This window comes from Vitis riparia, chromosome 18 (assembly GCF_004353265.1).
Source record: "Vitis riparia cultivar Riparia Gloire de Montpellier isolate 1030 chromosome 18, EGFV_Vit.rip_1.0, whole genome shotgun sequence".
NCBI classification, from domain to species: Eukaryota; Viridiplantae; Streptophyta; class Magnoliopsida; order Vitales; family Vitaceae; genus Vitis; species Vitis riparia.
In genome coordinates, this window is record NC_048448.1 from 22101559 (window position 1) to 22123619 (window position 22061).

Sequence of the window (22061 nt, forward strand, 5' to 3'; positions counted from 1 at the left end):
AGGAGTTGTATTCAAAATTGACTTTGAAAAGGCTTATGATCATGTGAGTTGGGATTTTTTGGATCATGTGTTGGAGATGAAAGGGTTTGGTCTTAGATGGAGGAAATGGATGAGAGGTTACTTGTCCTCGGTTTCTTTTGCAGTCTTGGTGAATGGTAATGCGAAAGGGTGGGTTAAGGCATCTAGAGGTTTAAGACAAGGAGACCCTTTATCACCATTCTTGTTCACCATAGTGGCAGATGTATTGAGTAGGATGTTATTGAAAGCTGAGGAGAGAAACGTCTTGGAGGGTTTCAGGGTGGGTAGGAACAGAACAAGGGTTTCCCACTTACAATTTGCAGATGATACCATTTTCTTTTCCAGCTCTCTGGAGGAGGATATGATGACCCTTAAGAATTTCCTGCTAGTGTTTGGGCATATTTCCGGTTTGAAAGTTAATCTTGACAAAAGCAATATCTATGGTATTAATCTTGAGCAGAATCACCTTTCTAAGTTGGCCGAGATGCTTAACTGCAAGGCTTCTGGGTGGCCTATACTTTACCTGGGTCTTCCTCTGGGAGGGAATCCTAAGGCGTGTGGCTTTTGGGATCCTGTGATTGAGAGGATATCAAGGAGATTAGATGGCTGGCAGAAGGCATATTTATCTTTTGGAGGCAGAATAACTCTCATTCAATCTTGTCTCACCCATATGCCATGTTACTTTCTTTCCTTGTTTAAGATTCCCGCCTCTGTGGCAGCAAAAATTGAGAGAATGCAAAGAGATTTTTTATGGTCAAGCGTAGGGGAAGGCAAAAGAGACCATTTGGTTAATTGGGACGTAGTGTGTAAGCCGAAATCGAGAGGGAGATTGGGTTTTGGAAAGATATCTATAAGAAATGTCGCTCTTTTAGGGAAGTGGTTGTGGAGATATCCTAGGGAGGATTCAGCTCTGTGGCATCAGGTTATTTTAAGCATTTATGGATCACACTCTAATGACTGGAATGTTAACAACATAGTTAGATGGTCTCATCGTTGTCTTTGGAAGGCCATTGCACTAGTCTACCAAGAGTTTTCCAAGTTTACTCGGTTTGTGGTAGGTAATGGGGATAGAATTCGGTTCTAGGATGACTTGTGGTGGGGGGAACAACCTTTGGGAGTCCAATATCCAAGATTACTTAGCGTAGTCATGGATAAAAATGCTCTTATTTCATCAATTCTTGGATATACTCGCCCATTCTCTTGGAATTTCAATTTTTGCCAAAATCTTTCTGATTCTAAGATAGATGATTTAGAGGGCCTTATGCGGTCTTTTGATCGTCTTCGCATATCACCTTCCGTTCCAGATAAGAGATCCTGGTCCTTATCTCCTTCAGGTCTTTTCACAGTCAAATCTTTTTTTCTGGCCTTATCCCAATATTCTGAGTCGCCTCCAGTTTTCCCTACCAAGATTGTCTGGAATGCTCAAGTCCCTTTCAAAGTCAAGTCCTTTGTCTGGTTGGTAGCTCACAAGAAGGTTAATACTAATGACTTGCTACAATTGAGAAGACCCTACAAAGCACTTAGCCCTGACATATGTAAGTTGTGTATGAAGAATGGAGAAATAGTAGATCACCTTTTCCTTCATTGCTCTTTGACGATGGGGTTGTGGCACAGATTATTCCAATCAGCAAAGATGGATTGGGTTTCCCAAGGAGTATCTCTGACATGTTATCTAGTAATTTTAATGGTTTTGGATCTTCTAAGAGAGGGATTGTCTTATGGCAAAACGCGTGCATCGCGTTAATGTGGGTGGTGTGGCGGGAAAGAAATGCAAGGATTTTTTAGGACAAAGCAAGGAATGCCGAGTATCTTTGGGATTCTATTTGTTTTCTTACTTCTTTTTGGGCTTTTTATTCTAAGGTTTTTAAGGGGATTCCTCTTAACATATTACAACTTAATTGGTTAGCGGCGTGTAACTAGAGTGTCTACTTTTCTCTTTTTGTACTTTCTTATATTTGATTACTTGTAGTCTTGTTTCTCTTTGTTGGGAGGATTCCTCATCCTTCTATTTGTACCTTCTTTTTATCAATATATTCCTTTGTCGTTTCCTATCAAAAAAAAAAAAAGACTCGACATTACTTTTTCGGTCAGCATAATTAGTCAATTCATGAACAATCCAATTAAGGAACATATGAAAATGGTATATCATATTCGAAGATATCTCAAAATAACTCTAAGAAAGGGAGTCTATTTCAAAAGAACGCAGAAGAGAAATATTGAAATTTTTTCAAATGCAAACTTGGTTAGCTCCATAATTGACTGAAGATCAACCTCAAAATACTGCACCTATGCTTGGGGGAATTTGGTTACTTGGTGAAGCAAGAAACAATTTGTTGTAGCTCGGAGTAATGCAGAAGCAGGATCTAGAGCTATTACACATGAAATTTGTGAAGGAATGTGGTTAAAGAGACTCTTAAACAAACTGAAAATTCTAGTAGAAGATTCCATGAAGATGTTCTATGACAATCAAGCTGCCATAAGTATCACGAGGAACCTGGTTCATCATAATTGGACAAAGAATGTGGAGATAAATCGTCATTTTATTAAGGAGAAGACGGAAGAAGGGACGATTTCATTGGTTTACACTCCAACAACTCTCTAGACAACAAGCATTCTTACAACCAACTTTGAAGACTTGAGATTCAAGCTTGGAATGATCAACATTTACAACCCAGCTTAAGGGGGAGAAGGGAAATTCAGTAAGTACAACTGTGCATACAGTTGTACCGCCTAGCTGTACTACCAACTATACCACATACAATGGTTTCCTATTCTAATTTTATTTCATGATTTTTTGAGATACTTTCTCCTAAAATCAAATATTAGATTTCTTTTTTTAAGGCAAATGACCTCAGTCATTCATGTATAAATATCGATACAATTATTAATTTAAATAGTGTGAGAAAAATAAAAGAAGTTTTTTTTTCCTTCTTCCTCAAATTTTTTTACTATGCAAATTAGGGTGAAACAAGCACTTTGCTAAAAACTTTTAAAGGATAGTAGTCGTCATGTCATCTATGCTCCTAAGAGGAACCCAATCGAGACTAGCTAGTTTGAAGAGTCTGCTCCAAAGCCACAAAGTCATAGCGCAATGTAAGAACAAATGGTCAATCGATCCTTACTCTCCATACACATTGTGCAATGGTCAAGACTAAGGGTTTTGTATGATCTTCTCACCTATAGCAAGTTATTAGTATTTACCTTCTTGTTGGCCATTAGCCATGCAAAGGCCATAGTCTTGGATGGGGTTGTAGATTTTCAAATGAATTTTGCTAAAGGGAAATGGGCAAGATTTGAAAGGTTGGACAAGGTTAAAAAGAAAGATTTTACTGAAAATAGGCCTTGATCTATCTAACATATAGCACCACTTGTCTTAGGATTTGGTGTCATGCAACCACAATGGTTTTCTACTAGCAAGAGACTAGGTGGTTTTTTTTCACCTTTGGATGAATATGCCATGTGGCCCCTTCATACTTTCTCACATGCTCACTAAAATTCTTTCCAAGCTGCAAAGAGGCCTATTTTCAAATAGATACCTAAGTTTGATATTCATGAAATATAGATGTTGATGGAATGTAAATGACCACCTGTGACAGATGAGTAATAGGTTCTCCTACTTCACTTCTTGGTGGAACCAATGCTATTTGGGCCTAAAGGAAGTGATTGCTTCATTTTTATTTCCAAAAAAAGCTTCATATTCTTCTAAGATAATGAACATATAATAATCTTCTATACTCTCTTGAAGTTAACCTATTTAACATTACATTCTTCTTATGCTAATAGATCTTTGCAAGTTGGGATTAGAGACCATGGAGTCCTATGTAGACTTAGTGCCCTTTAGTGATGAGACTAGCCTCTCCCCACTAATTACTTTGGAATTTTTTTGAGGATCTTGGTTTGATTATTAGAGTTAGACGCTCACCAAACCAAAATTGACATGCATTAAAGCTCATTGGCTGCAGGACACTCATGTTACTAGAAGCTTCCATGTTGGTAATTGATATTGGAGTTAACTTTTTACAGTATCATAGGAGGCTCCATTTCCTACAACAGAGAAAACTTGTTAGAGTGCATGATATATGTTGTGAGCCCAAATACTTAAGCTTAAGCTTTTAGGAAAATTGGTAGTTCAACAAAACTAAAAGACATGCTCTCCTAGATCCTCTAGATTCTTTTGAGTTTTTGATACAAGAACATTACTTGACTCTCCAACCCACTCTTGTCTACCCTCAAATTTAGACACCTCATCATCCCACATGGCTGACCTCCTCCAGATAAATATACTACATAAACATTGATGGTCTTGGTTTTCAAGCATATGAAGATGAAGAGGAAACAAATAGGTAAAAAGGAACTAGTTATTTGCAGAACCTGGATTGACTATTGATCTGGAAAGGACTCTGGGTTAGTTCAGTCTTGTTCTATGCCATTTGATAATATTATGCTTAAAATAAAATTTAGTTACTGATATGAATAAGGTTCAATCTGGTTCAAGTTGAATCACCCAGGCTGTCTTTTTTACTGAACCAGCCAGGTTTCCAGATCAATTCAGCAAATAGGTGTAATCCAGTTAGCTAAGGTAGGATTACTCGTTCAAATTAAACCAACTGGTTGGTCTGGGTTTTAAAATAATGGTGATTCCAATAGTGAAATGCTTCCTGTCTTTCTACATCTGCAAGCTGGCCCACTTAATTGGTGCTTAGCACCATCTAAAGGGATTGCATCAGCCACTATCTTAATCTTGTGTGTGTTTACTATAAGTGACAAAGTATTGTCAAAGTTTTGAGTCTCCATATTTCTTTTCTAATTTTTATTTTGTAATTTTTTATTTCATCCAGATAATTTTGTTAATTCAGAAACTCAAATGCTTTTGTGACAGTCTCTTCGTGCCAGAACAGAGAGGGCCTTGGTTACAAAACAGATGGAAGGCACTGATTCCCGGTTGGTTGTTAAACAGATTCTTTCTTTTACATTAACTGAAAAGGTAACTATCATGTTTTCTCTTTCATAATTTTTTGTGAACTTGCTAGGTAATCAGAATAAAGTCAAATTGTGAACTTTCTATTTTGTTTTTATTCTGAAACTTTGGCAGGGGACATTTGTGAGAGAAATGCTTCTTGAAGAATTTGCTAAGGTATGGTTTTTGAAACAATCAATTTCTATGTGGCATGGACATAAACATAGACATGACACTATATACTAACACCATGAATTTTGAAAAAGTAGGACAAATGGGTGGATGCTATATTATATAGCATATCTTTTTGAAGTTTATGTAATTATATTGTGTGACATTTATATCTTGATTAATTCTGTTGAATTCTAATGTCCAAAGTAGCATAATTTAGAATATGAAGATGAACAAATTTAACACATGCTATATTTTGCGAATTTTTTCTTTTTTTTCTTTTTTCTTTATAATGTTATGCATGTTGGATGTTTAATGTTTATTGCCCATGTATATGGTGTTAAAATTTATTTTAAAATTCTGAAACATAAGTGTTAGGAGTGAATCCTTATTTATGAGAGAAATAACATACAATAAATAGAAATGACAACACATAGGATTTATAATGATTTACTCTCAATGTTTGAGTTACGTTCATTTTACTACTGTAAATTTTCCACTATAATAATAAAAATAATAATAATTAATTATTATAGGGTGATCTCATGCATTACAATAATCACCTCTCTTTTGTTCTCCCTCAAAATCAGCCGCCTTAATAATTCCTTATATAATGCAAAAATGGGAGAAGCTAATACACGGTGTAGAATACCTAAAATAGCCCTTCAAATATTCATTAATATTTTCATATGTTACTGGTTGAACTCCTCTTAGAAACTTTGTTAGCATAGCAACTCCTTACTATCTTCTATCATAGAAATATAGTCCACCTCAATAGTAGAGAGAACAACAATCTTTTGCAATTTTGAGACCCAACTGATTGTTCTACCTCCAACCATGTTTACATATCAAGCAGTGTTCTTATTGTCACTATCACTAGCCATATCAACATAAGCATAGACTTATAGACCGAAGTTTGATTTCCTAAAATATAAGGTTGGATCTATGATACCTTGTAAATACTTGAGAATCCTTTTTACTACTTCCCAAAAATTGCTCATATCTTTACTTGCAACTCCCACTACATGTGCTATATCGAGCCTGATACACATCATAGCATACACAAGACTACTAATAGCAAAAACATAAGGTACCTTGGTCATATAAGCCCGCTCCTGCTTTGTCAAGGGTAACTGCTCTTTGCATAGTTTAAAATGACTAGTCAAATGGTCATGAGCTTTGCTCCATCCATATTGAATCTACTAAGCACTTTATTCACATATTCTTCTTGTGATAGTTTCGAGAAGTCGTGCACCCTATCCCTAGTAATCCTCATCCCAAGGATTTGTTTTGCGAGCTCTAGGTCCTTCACTCCAAACTCCTTTGACAACTCCATTTTTAGCATATCAATTTCCTATATGCAAGTCTTTGTAATCAGCATGTCATCAACATATAACAACAGGATAATGTAGAAGTTATATCATTTCTTAGCATAGTAACAATGATTTGACCGGCACCTTAAGAACCTGTTATTACTCATGAACCTAATACCATTGTCTTAGAGCCTATTTTAGACCATATAAACTATTTTGAAGTTTGCACACCTTCTCTCCTTACCTTGTTCTTCAAAACTTTCCTTGTGGTTGGTTTATATAAATTTCCTCCTTTAAGTTACCATGAAGGAAGGTTGTTTTTACCACTTAAAGAAAATTTCAGTATAATCAATGTCTTCCTTCTATTGAAACCATTGTACAACCAATGTTACTTTACGTTGCTTATTGTTATCATGTTCTTTCACGGTAAACCCATTTGTTATTCAATGCCTTCTTGCATTTCCATAGCTTAGCCAAGTGTCATGTCTAATTTGATAATAAAGAGTCCATCTCATCCCTCATAGCTAGCCCCCACTTGACTGATTCATAAGCCTGTACGGCTTCCTGATGCAATCATTAATAGGCAATTTTGGCAAGTTTGAAAATATCAAAAGTTTGCATGGGAAAAGTTTGTTATTAAATTAGAAGTCAAAAGGTCAGTTTTTGGTTATTAAAGGCTACTAATTTTGTCTTGGAAACCTTCAGAAAGTAGTTGAGGATTATCATTATAAAAGAGAAGAACTTGCTTATTGTAAGGACTTTTAATGATTATCCAGAAAAAATACAAGAAGTGATTAACCAGAACTTTCTGGTTTCAACTTATGCAAAGGGTTTTTCCTAGATTTTTCCTTAAGAAATCTTGGCCTCAACAGTGTTTGGAGTAAATTGGTTGTAATCTACTTTGATAGTAGCTATAATAGCTTTTGAGTTTTCATCACTTCCTCATAAATTTATGATTCATCTCTATCAGTTAACAAAATGAAGAATAATGAAGGGAAGTCTCTTTGTGGTTGTCTGATGTTTTTGGAAGATCTCCCAAGTTTAGTCATGGTAGTATGTGTGGTGTGTGAGTTCACCTCTCAGGTCATGTTTTCTTAATATTCTTAATCACTATTCTATAACTCATTTATTAGGAAATATTTCAACTAAACTATTTCTAGATTTTTAACTTTACATCGTGCGCGTTTAGATTCTATGTCGAACCTTTCCTTGCATATCATTCATTCATTGAAAATAACATCTCTAATCCTGGTAACTTACGATTTTGGTCATCCCAAAAGCGATAACCAAACTTGCTATCACTATTGTCAATAAAAAACACTTTTTAGATTTTGGATCAAGTTTACTACTATGGGTCCTTTCTTGATCAAATGGGTTGTAGTGCTAACTGCTTTAGCCTAGAATATCTTTGGCAACTTTACATGCAATCTCATGCTCCTAGCATACTCATTTAGGGTGTTCATCCTTATTGTCACACCATTCTATTAAGGTTTTCTTAGAATGGTTTTTCCTAATCTTAATCTCGTTATCAACACAATACTACTTGAATTCTTCATCAATGTATTCTTCCCCATTATCAAATAGTAATCACTTCACATGAGTATGATCCAACTCCAATTTTTCTACTTTTGATTCCCTTCCAACTTTAGAAAAACTGGCCTTTTTTGCTTGCCAAAGATGCAACCTTCACACAAACTATGTTTAATAGATTTCAATCATGGTAGGTTTCCGTTGATAGAAGCACTTTCATTCCCTTCTTGCTTATATGCCTAAGCCTACAATGTTATAAATCTAAATTAACATTAACATCAACAACAGTAGTGACAGTGTTCCAGTTTTATTTCCTCAATTGACAACCATGGCTCCCGTGGTAACTTTCTGTTAGGATAGAGCCCTATAAAGCATGACATGATGCAACAATTTTTATATTCATTAATAAATTCATTTATTTATGTTTTTGTTTCCCGTTGTCATTCTATTTGCATTAATTGGTTATTTGATCATTTCTACCCATATCGCTTACATTGTATATGACTTAAGAGCATTAAGAGTTGTACAAAAATACAGGTGATGGATTTCTTGCAAGATGATAAGTTCTTCATAGTCGGTTCATGGATTTGGGCAATCAACAAGGACTCTAGTATGCTACCTCCTAATTAGAGGGTTGACTTGTTTTATCTGTTGGGATAGGTTTCTCATTGTTAGTGCACTAGTGTATATGGTTACACATTGGACAAAACCTATGGTGATCATGACACAAGGTTATGAGTTGTCTTGATTCACCAAACTATTATACTAGATGTACTCTCAACCTTGAGAGGATATTGAGTTTGTGCTAAAGTCAACAGGAGGCTCTAAGACTTATGAGTGAAACTTTAAGGTGATCATATATCTTTATGAATTGAGTCACTGTTGATGAAGGCTAGTGGCAATAAATATTCTCAATGAAGGCACCATGATATTTCATGGGATTGATACAGTGTATTCCCTTAGGTGATTCAAAGGATATGTGATATAGAAGACTATGATCATAGTATTTTCTATAGTAGAAATTTGACATATGCTCCTTAGAGCTAAAATATGTCAATTGATCACATAATAGGTGGATCTGCAACTCAAGGATTTGAGAGGTAATGTTGATAGGTGACAACACTACCTTGTTAGATTACAAACACCAGTTCATGGGGGGTCTACATATAGTGGATAGTAAGTCACGAACCCTAATTTCGCCTTGTTGCACTTTCGTAGGATATTAGAGTGCAATTGATTTTCTTTATTTGAGCGTTGAATTAACTTCAAAATTGGATTATAAAGAAGCCAGTATTTTCTTATGGGTCTGAAGGGTCCTTGCTCGAGCATTGATCGAACTTCTCTATTGTACAAAAATACTTAGCTTTTTTACGTAGCAACTCTGGTCAAGAAAAAATTAAAGAAAGAATCACTACGGCTTTTGTAGTACTCTAGGTATCATCCTCAGGGACTGGCTTATGGAAATTGTCAATACTAGAATAAATGAATTGCTTTTATTTAAATCCTAAAGTAAAAAACAATTTAGGAATTATCTTTTGTGAAATAAGATTAAGTGAATAAAAAAATTGATAAATTGTCACCCAATCAATAATTAATCTCATTGTTATAATAATTTATCCATTGTCCCTATAGGTTTCCTAACCCTTAGGTTTTCATGCTTCGAGCCCCAAGTTGGCTTCTTAGCCTCTTATAGGGGTAATGTTGCATTCACAATCCATAATAGGGTAAAAATCCATAATTTGAATCAAAAGAAACTAAAAACAATATATTTAATAAATAAATAAATAAAAAACCAAAGTTTTCGTCTTCTTCCACTTTCAATGTCAAAACTCTTCGGAAAAAGATCCAAGATTTCTAAAACCTAGAACTAAGAGAGTTTATATAATATCATCAATTACCTAACATGTGGCACACTCTCATTGGCCACTTATTACAAAAATAATTATCTAAAAATGATTAAAAATAATAAAATGGTAATTTCTAGTCGTGTGGGTTCCACTTAAGGCAGATGGAGTGCCCTAGATGCAATTCCCGAGATAGAGGAGGCAAAACATCAAAGTGTTAGTGGGTGAATTCAAAATTGAGGTCATTTCGAATTGGATTTCAAATTCATAAGTTGGATTTCAAATTCACAAGTTGAATTTCGAAATCATTTCTAAATGACCCTTCAGTTTTACGTAGTTGTCTTCACATGGCCATAACTTTTTCATTTCAGCTTCGATTTGCACACCATATGAAGCATTGGACTCTTGACTTCCCAAGCTTCGAAATGATATATAGTATGCCTATGGACTTCGGAAAGTACCCCAAATTTGTTCTCAAAGTTAGAGTACATGTTACCAGCAGATTTTGAGTTCCAAATTTCCATGCAGCTTGATGAATCTTACTTCATGCCTCATTTCCTATGTCAATTAAACTCATGGCTTGACCCTTAACATCGATTTAGGTCAAGTTGGGTGATTGTTTGCCTTCTTTCTTACTCCATAATGGTCATTTCTCATCTCCCAAACTCGTGATATCCTCATCTTGTCTTTCCTTATGGTCCATGAATCTTGACTCACTTATTTCCTCATTTAACTCTTTCTTGATCTTTCAAAATCTAAAGTGATTCAACTTCCACCCTTTTCTTCCCTTGAACCTAAGATAAATCTCCAAAATACAATTAAACTCATGGTTTGGCCCTTAACATCGATTTAGGTCAAGTTGGGTGATTGCTTGCCTTCTTTCTTACTCCATAATGGTCATTTCTCATCTCCCAAACTCGTGATATCCTCATCTTGTCTTTCCTTATGGTCCATGAATCTTGACTCACTTATTTCCTCATTTAACCCTTTCTTGATCTTTCAAAATCTAAAGTGATTCAACTTCCACCCTTTTCTTCCCTTGAACCTAAGATAAATCTCCAAAATACAAGTTAAACTCATGGCTTGACCCTTAACATCAATTTAGGTCAAGTTGGGTGATTGTTTGTCTTCTTTCTTACTCCATAATGGTCATTTCTCATCTCCCAAACTCGTGATATCCTCACCTTGTCTTTCCTTATGGTCCATGAATCTTGACTCACTTATTTCCTCATTTAGCCCTTTCTTGATCTTTCAAAATCTAAAGTGATTCAACTTCCACCCTTTTCTTCCCTTGAACCTAAGATAAATCTCCAAAATACAAGTTAAACTCATGGCTTGGCCCTTAACATCGATTTAGGTCAAGTTAGGTGATTTAAGTGTCATTTGGTGCACAAATCATATCGAATATATGCCATTAAAGCACATATTTTGGCTCCAATCAAGCATCCAATTCATGATATAACACATTTGTTTTGAGAGATTTGAGTTTCATGTTCATAAGTGTGCATAAGGGCATTTTGGTAAAAAAAGTAAGATTGCACTATATTTTATGAATTATCTTATAAATTAGGCTAATTAATTAATTAGAGCCCAATGGGTGGATTAAATGACCCAAGCTAAATTTGCACCCAAGTCACTTAAGCCCACAGGGAACCTTATAAATATTCTCTTTCGAGTTAGGTCTTCAAACTTTCGAGTTAGAGCCTCCAGAGAGAACCCTAGCCACCCTCTAAAAAGAGAAAAATCCACACTTTTGTCATGCCTAGTACTCTGTAAGGTGTGATTGGATGGAAGAACACCAAGTAGATGAGCTTCTCAAAGTTTCTACGGTATTGGATTCTTCAACAACATCTTTTGCGATTTGGAATTGATTTGGAAACATCTAGATCCAGATATGTTTTCAATTCTCTTTATATTAAATATCTAATTGGTTTTTGAAAGCCATGTTTCTGCTTTGATTAGGATTTAGAGAGCCCTAAGTCAGATGCATTCACTCTATTAGATTCAAGGTCAAGAAACAAGGCAATCCGAAATTCCCAACACTTACCACGTCCCACCAATAAATGTCACATTACGACCCTCATCATCAAGTTGTCTTACTAAGTTCAAGTTAAATATTGACTTTGGTGCATGCATCACTCTCTGGATTTTTCACACAAACCCATTTGAAAGTTTACAGAGAAAAATTGTTCCTCTATGTCTTTGAAGTTTAGGATTACAACATATATATAGGATTACTCTTGAGTACATGCAAAATGAAGAAAATAAAAAGATACAGCTGTGTAAATAATTAGTACCCTAAAATCAGGAAAAGATAAAAACTAAATTAGAAACATTGACTTAACTGATTCTATCTCCCAATTTACTTCACTAAATCAAATCACAATATCCCATTTGCAACACTAAATCAAATCTCCCACATATTTTATGATTTTCCACACTCCTCCTCAAGCTAGTTTGAAGATGTTTTAACATTCCTAGCTTGTTTACTAGAACTTCAAACAACTGCTTTTGAAGGCTGTTAGATAGTGTACAGTTATTTAGGTTATTTACTTTTCCTTTTCCTTTTCTTTCCTTATTGTATTGTGGGTCCCACTAACATGTATATATATACCCAAGTTCAATGTGTATTCTTTACAGTTTTTCAATAACAATAATTAGAGATTCTCCCTTTTCTCTCTTTTCACATGGTATCAGAGCCTAGGGAGAAAAAAAACCCTAATTATTTTCGGTTTATCCGTGAATCCATTCTGGGAAATCTTTCAGTAACCGTGTTTCATTCCGATCACCCTTCCCATCTTCTAAAGTTTTCCGATCAACCGTATCGTCATCAGAAAACCCTCACCGCCTACGACTTTTCCGGCGACCTTTTTCTGGCAAAGTCCTTTTCCAACACCGACCATACCATCAGGTGCACAAGGAGGAGATCTTCAAGTTTTCTCATAGTACCGGAGGGAGAATTTCATTCACGTGCCAGCCACACGCGTTTCTTCTCCGGCGGCCTGAATCTCACGCGCCAGCGCGTGAGGGCTGCGTGGAGCACTTTCCGGCCATGCGCTTCCACCTCCAGCCTCGACTGACACCATCTAGCCACCCTCCATCTATGCTTGTGTCATCCGAGCCCGAAAAGTGCATTTTTTTTTGTTTTTTGTCTCCATCGGCCCTCTAAACAGACTTTCCGACGACCTCCGGTGACTTCCTCTTCACCCTGAGCCCTGCACGTGTCTTAGGAAGTGTTATTCTACCCTTCTAGTAGTGCCACATTTGTTTTTCTTTACTATTTGGTCTCTCACAGCCACGAATCCTCAGTTTTTCTTCTTTCAACCGCGATCTGAAGCGGTATTAGGGCTCTCTTCGATCCAAACATATTTCGTTCTCCAGATAAGTAGATATGGCTACTAAAAGTTCTACTTTTTCCTCTGTCATATCTGGATCTCCTATGATTACTTCGGAGAAATTGGTTGGCAGTGAAAATTATTTGTCCTGGTCTGCCTCTGTGGAGCTTTGGTTTATGGGTCAAGGTTATGAGGATCACCTTGTTACGTAGAAGGTGGATATCCCTAAGGTTGATAGAGTACAATGGAGGAAGATAGATGCACAGTTATGTAGTGTGTTATGACAATCAGTTGATCCTAAGATTCTGCTTCATCTTCGGGCCTACAAAACATGTTTTAAATTTTGGAATCAGGCGAAAGGGCTATACACGAATGATATCCAACGTCTTTATAAGGTGGCTTCTTCTATTGTCAATGTTAAACAACAAGACATGGATTTATCTACTTATATTGGCCAAATTGCCCCTCTTAAGGAGGAATTCTTGATCGTGATGCCTCTTACTACTGATGTTGGGGATCAACGAACACAGATTGACAAGTTCTTCATGGTTCTTACACTTATTGGCCTCCGTCCAGATCTCGAGACCGTCCGCGATCAGATTCTTGGCAGTTCCTCCGTTCCATCTTTGGATGATGTGTTTGCTCGCCTCCTCCTTATCTCCTCCACTCACACTTTGCAATCTAATAACACTTCAGATTCTTCTGTGTTAGTTTCTCAAACTAACTCTCAAGGAGGACGCAGTAGTAACCGAGGTAGAGGCCAACGTCTTCATTGCACCTATTGCAATAAGCTTGGCCATACTCGTGATCGGTGTTATCAGTTACATGGGCGGCCTTCCCGCACTGCCCATGTGGCCCAGGCATCTGATCCTCAGTAGCCTCAGCCTCCCAGTTCCTCCACATCTCAGGGCATTTCCCTCACTGACAGTGAGTATGATGATTATTTCCGCTATCAGGCCACCAAGTCAGCTTCTGTTGCTTCTGTTGCCCAGACTGGTAATGCTTCTGCTTGTCTTACCCACATATCTTCTCTTGGACCTTGGATTCTAGATTCTGGCACTTCTGATCACATATCTGGTAATAAGGATCTTTTCTCTTCTATTACTACTACCTCTGCCTTACCTTTTGTTACTTTAGCTAATGGTTCCCAAACTATGGCTAAAGGTTTTGGTTTCGCTCATCCTCTCCCTTCCCTACCTCTCCATTGTGTCCTTTATGCCCCTGAGTGTCTTTTTAATCTTATTTCCATCAGCAAAATAACTCGCACTCTTAACTGTTTTATCACTTTCTCTGATAAATTTGTGACCTTGCAGGACCGGAGTACGGGGAAGATGATTGGCATAGGACGTAAGTCTCAAGGCCTCTATCACCTCACCTCGCATTCAACTCTTGCAGTTTGCATTTCCACTGATGCTCCCCTCCTCATCCACAGTCACCTGGGCCACCCTAGTCTATCCAAGTTCCAGAAAATGGTCCCTAGTTTTTCATATTTGTCGTCGTTTGCGTGTGAGTCCTGTCAGCTTGGGAAACATACTCGTGTCTCATTCCCAAAGCGTTTGAATAATCGGGCAAAGTATCCTTTTGAACTTGTCCACACTAATGTTTGGGGTCCTTGTCGGACCGCGTCTACTTTAGGATTTCAGTATTTTGTCACTTTCATTGATGACTATTCTCGATGTACTTGATTATTTTTAATGAAAAATCAAGCTGAGTTATTCTCTATTTTCCAGAAATTTTATGCTGAAATCCAAACCCAGTTCAATATTTCTATTCGTGTGTTGCGCAATGACAATGCTAGGGAATATTTTTCTGCACCATTTACTTCATTTATGTCCCAACATGGGATCATTCATCAGTCTTCTTGTGCTCATACTCCTCAACAAAATGGGGTAGCTGAACGTAAGAATCGACATCTTGTTGAGACAGCTCGTACTCTCCTTCTCCATAGTCATGTTCCTTTTCGTTTTTAGGGAGACGTTGTTCTTACAGCATATTATTTGATTAATCGTATGCCCTCATCTGTATTACACAATCAGATTCCTCATTCCCTTCTTTTCCCTGACCAACCACTTTATTTCCTTCTTCCTCGTGTTTTTTATTGTACTTGCTTTGCTCATATTCTCACTCCTGGACAGGACAAACTTTCTGCCAAAGCCACAAAATGCATCTTCTTGGGATATTCCAGGCTTCAAAAGGGTTATCGTTGTTATTCCTCTAAGACTCATCGCTACTTTCTCTCCATTGATGTCACTTTCTTTGAGGACTCACCGTTCTTCTCCACCTCTAAGTCTATTCCTGTTTTTGAAGTCTTACCCCTTCCCATTATCTCCCCACCTGATGCAGTGCCTTCTCGCCCACTTCAGGTTTATCATCGCCGTCATCGTATCGTTGTTCCTCCTTCTTTGGCCGAGGTACCTGCTGACTCACTTCCTATCCCTTCGGCTTCTCCTGCCCCGGCTCTGCCTCCTTCTGCTGACTTACCCATTGCTCTTCGGAAAGGTAATCGCTCTACTCGTAATCCTCATCCCATTTACAATTTTTTGAGTTACCATCGATTATCTTCACCCTATTCTGCATTTGTTTCGGCTATATCTTCTGTTTCTCTTCCCAAGAGCACCCCTGAGGCTCTTTCCCATCCAGGCTAGCGACAGGCAATGGTAGATGAAATGGTTGTTTTACACTCCAATGGCACTTGGGATCTTGTTGTTTTACCCTCTGGTAAATCTGCAGTTGGTTGTCGTTGGGTCTACACAGTTAAGGTTGGCCCTGATGGTCAGGTCGATCGCCTTAAGGTCCACTTAGTTGCTAAAGGCTATACTCAGGTTTATGGTTCTAATTATGGTGACACTTTCTCTCCTGTTGTCAAGATAGCTTCTATTCGTCTATTGCTCTCCATGGCTGCTATGCGTTCTTGGCCTCTTTATCAGTTAGATATTAAAAATGCTTTCCTTCATGGGGATCTTGCTAAGGAAGTTTATATGGAGCAACCACCTGGTTTTGTTGCTCAGGGGGAGTCTGGTTTAGTGTGCAAGTTATGCCGTTCTCTATATGGCTTGAAACAATCTCCTCGAGCATGGTTTAGCCATTTTAGTTCTGTTGTTCAGGAGTTTGGCATGTTCCGCAGTACAGCAGACCATTCCGTTTTCTATCATCATAACTCTTCGGAATAGTGTATTTATCTGGTAGTTTATGTGGACGACATCGTCATTACAGGCAGTGATCAGAATGGTATTCAGAAACTAAAGCAACACCTTTTCACCCACTTTCATACTAAAGAATTGGGGAAACTCAAGTATTTCTTAGGGATTGAGATAGCTCAATCCAGTTCCGGTGTGGTTCTTTCCCAAAGAAGTATGCTTTAGACATCTTGGAAGAAACCGGTATGTTAGACTGTAAACCGGTAGACACTCCTATGGATCCAAATGTCAAACTTATACCAAGACAGGGGGAGCCTTTAGGAGATCCTGGGAGATATCGGCGACTTGTAGGTAAACTGAACTACCTCACCATTACTCGTCCAGACATTTCTTTTCCTGTAAGTGTTGTTAGTCAATTCCTACAGTCACCATGTGATAGCCATTGGGATGCTATAATCTGCATTCTTCGATATATCAAAAGCACACCAGGCCAAGGTGTGTTGTACGAGAACAGAGGTCATACCCAGGTTGTTGGTTACACAGATGCAGATTGAGCTGGCTCACCCACAGATAAACGTTCCACTTCCGGGTATTGTGTTTTTATTGGAGGTAACCTAATATCCTGGAAGAATAAGAAACAAGATGTAGTGGTCAGATCTAGTGCTGAAGCCGAGTATCGAGCTATGGCTCTGGCAACATGTGAACTCATATGGCTGAAACATCTTCTTCGGGAGTTGAGGTTTGGAAAGGATGAACAGATGAAGCTCATCTGTGACAACCATGCCGCTTTGCATATTGCATCCAATCCAGTCTTCCATGAAAGGACCAAACACATTGAAGTTGACTGTCACTTCATTAAAGAGAAGATCGCATCAGGATGTGTAGCAACTAGTTTTGTCAATTCAAATGATCAACTAGCAGATATTTTTACTAAATCTCTCAGAGGTCCTAGAATTAAATACATTTGTAACAAGCTTGGTGCATATAACATATATGCTCCAGCTTGAGGGGGAGTGTTAGATAGTGTACAGTTATTTAGGTTATTTACTTTTCCTTTTCCTTTTCTTTCCTTATTGTATTGTGGGTCCCACTAACATGTATATATATACCCAAGTCCAATGTGTATTCTTTACAGTTTTTCAATAACAATAATTAGGGATTCTCCCTTTTCTCTCTTTTCACAAAGGCCTTTAGTTAGGATATTCGCTACCTATTTTTCTATAAAAACATATGGCATACAAATTAAGTTCCCCTCAAGTTTTTCCTTGATGAAATGACGATCCACTTCAACATGCTTAGTTCTATCATGTTGAATTGAATTGTGAACTATGTTAATCGCTACCTTATTATCACAATATAATTTCATAGGTTTCTCATAAGGAATCCTTAATTCTTCTAATATCCTCTTCAATCAAATGAGTTCACAAATTCCATGAGCAATGACCCGAAATTCGGCTTCTGCACTACTTTGAGTAACAACATTTTATTCCTACTTCTTAAAGTTACCAAGTTCCCTCCAATAAAGGTACAATAACTTGAAGTTGATCTTCTATCCTTGTTATCTCATGCCCAATCAACATCAATATACACCTCAATCTACATATGCCCTTTTTTCTTGAACAATAATCCTTTCCTTGTGCTTCCTTTCAGATACTTCAGAACTTGATACACGACTTCACAACATTCTTCAGTAGGTGATTGCATAAACTAGTTGATCATACTAACTACAAACGCTATAGCAAGATGTGTATATGATAAGTATATCAGTTTACCCATCAAACGCTGATAGTGTCCTTTATACACACTTGAGCTTAACTTTGTTTGCCCCAATTTCCTATTAGGATCAATTGGTGTATTAGCTAGTTTACAACCCAACATTCTTGTTTCTTTAAGCAAGTCTAGAGTATATTTTTGTTGAGAAACAAATATACCACCTCAAGACCTTGCAACTTTCATATCAAGGAAGTATTTGAATTGCCCAATATCTTTAACTCCAAGTTCCTTAGCAAGTGCCCCCTTTAATTTCTCTAATTCCACAATGTTATCACCTATCAAGATGATATCATCTACATATAATATCAAGATGACAATTTTATTGTCACCAGAATGTTTGTAGAACATAGTGTGATCGGTCTGATTTTGCATATACCTAAGATTCTAAATGGACTTTGTGAAACGATCAAATCATGCTCTTGGGGACTACTTCAACCCATAAAGAGATCTTTTCAATTTACGGACTTTTTCAATGCCAAATGATTGCTTGAAACTAGGGGGTAAATCCATATACACTTCTTCATCCAATTCTGCATTTAGAAAAGCATTCTTTACATCTAATTGTTGTAATGCCCAATTTAGATTGTTTGCAAGTGACAATAAGACTCAAATTGTGTTCATCTTGGCAACTGGTGTAAACGTCTCTTGATGGTCAGGTTGTAGATTTGTGTGAAGCCCTTGGCAACTAACCTAGCTTTTTATCTCTCCACTGAACTATCGGGCTTATGCTTGATAGTAAATACCCACTTACATCCTATTTTTATCTTCCCTCTTGGCAAACTTACCAAATCCCAAGTTCATTTCAAAAACCCTCATTTCTTCCATGACTGTTTCTCTCCACTTAGGAACAACTAGATGATCCTGTCTAAATTTTGGAATCTTCATAGAAGACATGTTAGTAGTAAAGACTCTAAAGGAATTATACAACTTATAGTGTGACACATATTTAGAAATAGGATGCATGGTACAAGATTTGGTTCCTTTCCTAAGGGCAATGGGAATATCAAGGTCATTGGAAGCATTAGAATTTGTATTTGAAGAGAGAGTAGGTAAAATCGTACCTTCCTAGGCCCCTATGATTGGTTATGACTCTTAGATAGTGGCAAAAGTATGATTTTCTGAATTACTTTGATGATTTCTCCTTTTTAGGTAGACACGACGCTCAATTTGAGATTTTTTTGTAATGATTATCCCCCTATCAACAATTATTCATTGTTTGGCACAATAAAACTCCGTTGAAGAGTTGAACTTGAACCTAAGTTTTTTTACCCAACAGGACCCAAACCAAAAGAATGTCAAAGACTTGGACTCACGTTGTCATCAGAAGTTGGCAAGTGCACGAGGATCAAGCTTAGTTCTATGTTCTTTATGAATGTGAACAAATGTTGTACATCCAAAAATATTCAAAGGAATTGAGGAAAATATTTTTGTATGAGGATAAACCTGAGAAAAATGATTAAGAGGAGTTTTAAAACTAAGAATTTTAGTTGGTATCTTGTTTGTTAGATAAGAGGCCATGAGTACATCTTCTCTCCAAAAAACATTTAGGTACCTCAATGTAAATATGATGGCTCTAGCAACCTCCATTAAGTGATGGTTTTAAAACTTTTAGGTGCCCTAATGTAAACATGATGGCTCTAGCAACCTCCATTAAGTGACGGTTATTCCTCTCCACAATCCCATTTGGTTGTGGGGTATCAAAACAACAAGATTGGTGTATGATCCCATTTTCAAGTAGATAATCTCCAAGGATATAGTTAAAATATTCCTTTGCATTATCAATCCGAGGTACTTGAATTTAAGTTTGAAATTTTGTTTTTATCATAGCATGGAAAATTTTAAACACTCTTTTTGCCTTTAATTTTTTCTTCAACAAATAAATCCAACAAACTCTATTGTGGTCATCTATGAAAGTGATAAACCACCTAGTTCCAATTAAGTTCACGACACGTGAGAGTCTCCAAATGTCACTAAGTATCAATGCAAAAGGTCTAGATTTTTTTATAAGGTTGTTCAAGAAAGTAGGCACATTGATGTTTAGATTGTTGACATACCTCACATTGAAACATTGGAGGATTTTTATTGTTAAACAAAGATGGAGACAATTTTTTTAAATATGAAAAACTAAGATAATCTAACCTAGGGTGTCATAACACTATTAGATGTTCAAGCGAAGAAATAAAAGTTGAGTTTGTCTACTCTTGATAGGATCCTCAACAAGGTCATAAAGTCCATCAATCTCCTTAGCACTACCAATCGTTCTCCCCGAGCATAGGTCCTAAAATTCACAATAAAATGGGAAAAACTTAGTAACACAATTCATGTCCCTTGTTAGTTTATTAATAGAAAGAAGATTGCATGAAAGATTAGAAACATGAAGGATGGATTCTAAAGTCAAAATTTTTGAAATAGGGGTTGAACCTTTCCTTGCAAGAGATGAAAATGATTCATTTGCAATTTTGATTTTCTGGTTACCTAGACAAGAAGAATATGTTGAAAACAAATTTGACAAGCTCGCCATATGATTAAAAACATCAAAATCTATGATCCATGGTGTAAAATTTTGATAATGAATGCTTACAGCAATAAGAGATTTACTTGTTTGTGCTAAAGAATAGGATGATAAAAAGGTTAGAAGATGGAGACTAATTGAATAACCTATACAAGTGTTCCAACTACCCTTCACTGAATGGGGATGCTTTAGTTATGATTTTGGACTCTCGATTACAGCCTACATGTCTTGCCATTTCTCTTATGAAATCTACCATTGTTTTTCAAATTTTGTGGCTTCCCATGCAACTTCTAATAGGTGTCTCTAGTGTTCCATTGTTTGTTACAATGATCACACTATATCTTCCCTTTATCCCCTGCTTTCTTTGAGATCCCTTGATCACCAGCTTTGATAGCAGAATTGACAACAGCAATGGCAGCAACATCAGTTGCAACAAGTGTTGAGTTCTCATGAATAGTTGAAGAAGAGCCTCCCATCATGACTGATCTACAACTTTCTTCCCTTCAAACCTCAACAATGCCATGAGGTGAGACTTGAAATGGAGGCATTGATGCCTGTTGTGAAGAATTTCCAAAATTCTCCTCCATATTGATTCTTGACATCAAATCCTCCTACCAGTAGCTTAATAGTTCCAAGAGGAAAAAAAAAAAATCTAGTACTTGAAACTCCTACCTACAACTTAATAGTTCCAGGAAAAAAAAAAAAAAAATCCCATACTTGAAACAAAAAATGAATGTACCACTTCCAGTAGGAAACTGGCTTTGAATGAAAGTTTAGTTCTTTAATATCTTTGATGTTTAGGATTGCAGCATATATATAGGCCTACTCTTGAGTACATGCAAAAGAAAGAAAATAAAAAGGTACAATTGTGCAAATAATTACTACCCTAAAATCAGGAAAAAATAAAAATTAAATTAGAAACATTGACTTAGTTGATTCTATCTCCTAATTTACTTCACTAAATCAAATCACAGCATCCCATTTACAACACTAAATCAAATCTCTCAAATATTTTATGCTTTTCCACACCATTTGACGTCTTCAAAATAACATCACTAACACCAACAGTGTTTAAAGTTTCTCCATTAGCAAAATGCTCTTTCTCCCTAATTTTCAACAGCATAATTTTCCATAATTTTGTGGTGTCTAGTGGTATGAGAAGAGCCTCCTGAATCTTAACACCCAAGAGTCAATAAAACTATCAATAGATAAACATAATGCATCTTATACCTCCTTAGTCACAACATTGGCAGTGTCACTTTTGTTCTTATCCTTATTTAATGCTTTGCGATTCTTCATGTGACTAATCCTGCCATAATTCCAATATTCCAATTTGGATTTGTTTCTTCCATTCTTTTACTTCAATCTACTGTTGCCTTAGTTAGAATTCCTTTCCTAACTCCTACCCCTAGTCCTAACATTTAGAGCAAAGTTTGATGTTGTTGCTTCACCCGGATTTTTCTTACGAAGT

General features: G+C 36.8%; 1 protein-coding gene across 2 annotated transcripts in view; it reads left to right on the forward strand.

Moving 5' to 3' along the window:
• The window catches only part of LOC117905343 (uncharacterized aarF domain-containing protein kinase At1g71810, chloroplastic), an 80366-nt gene that overhangs the window by 53018 nt on the left and 5287 nt on the right, over positions 1-22061 (forward strand). For both annotated transcript variants that reach the window (XR_004649726.1, XM_034818250.1), the window contains exons 17-18: positions 4898-5002; positions 5111-5152. Coding sequence is in view for 1 of the 2 variants with exons in the window: in XM_034818250.1 (XP_034674141.1) it covers positions 4898-5002; positions 5111-5152 (147 nt within the window). In the remaining variant the exon portion in view is untranslated. The remainder of the gene's footprint in view (positions 1-4897; positions 5003-5110; positions 5153-22061) is intronic.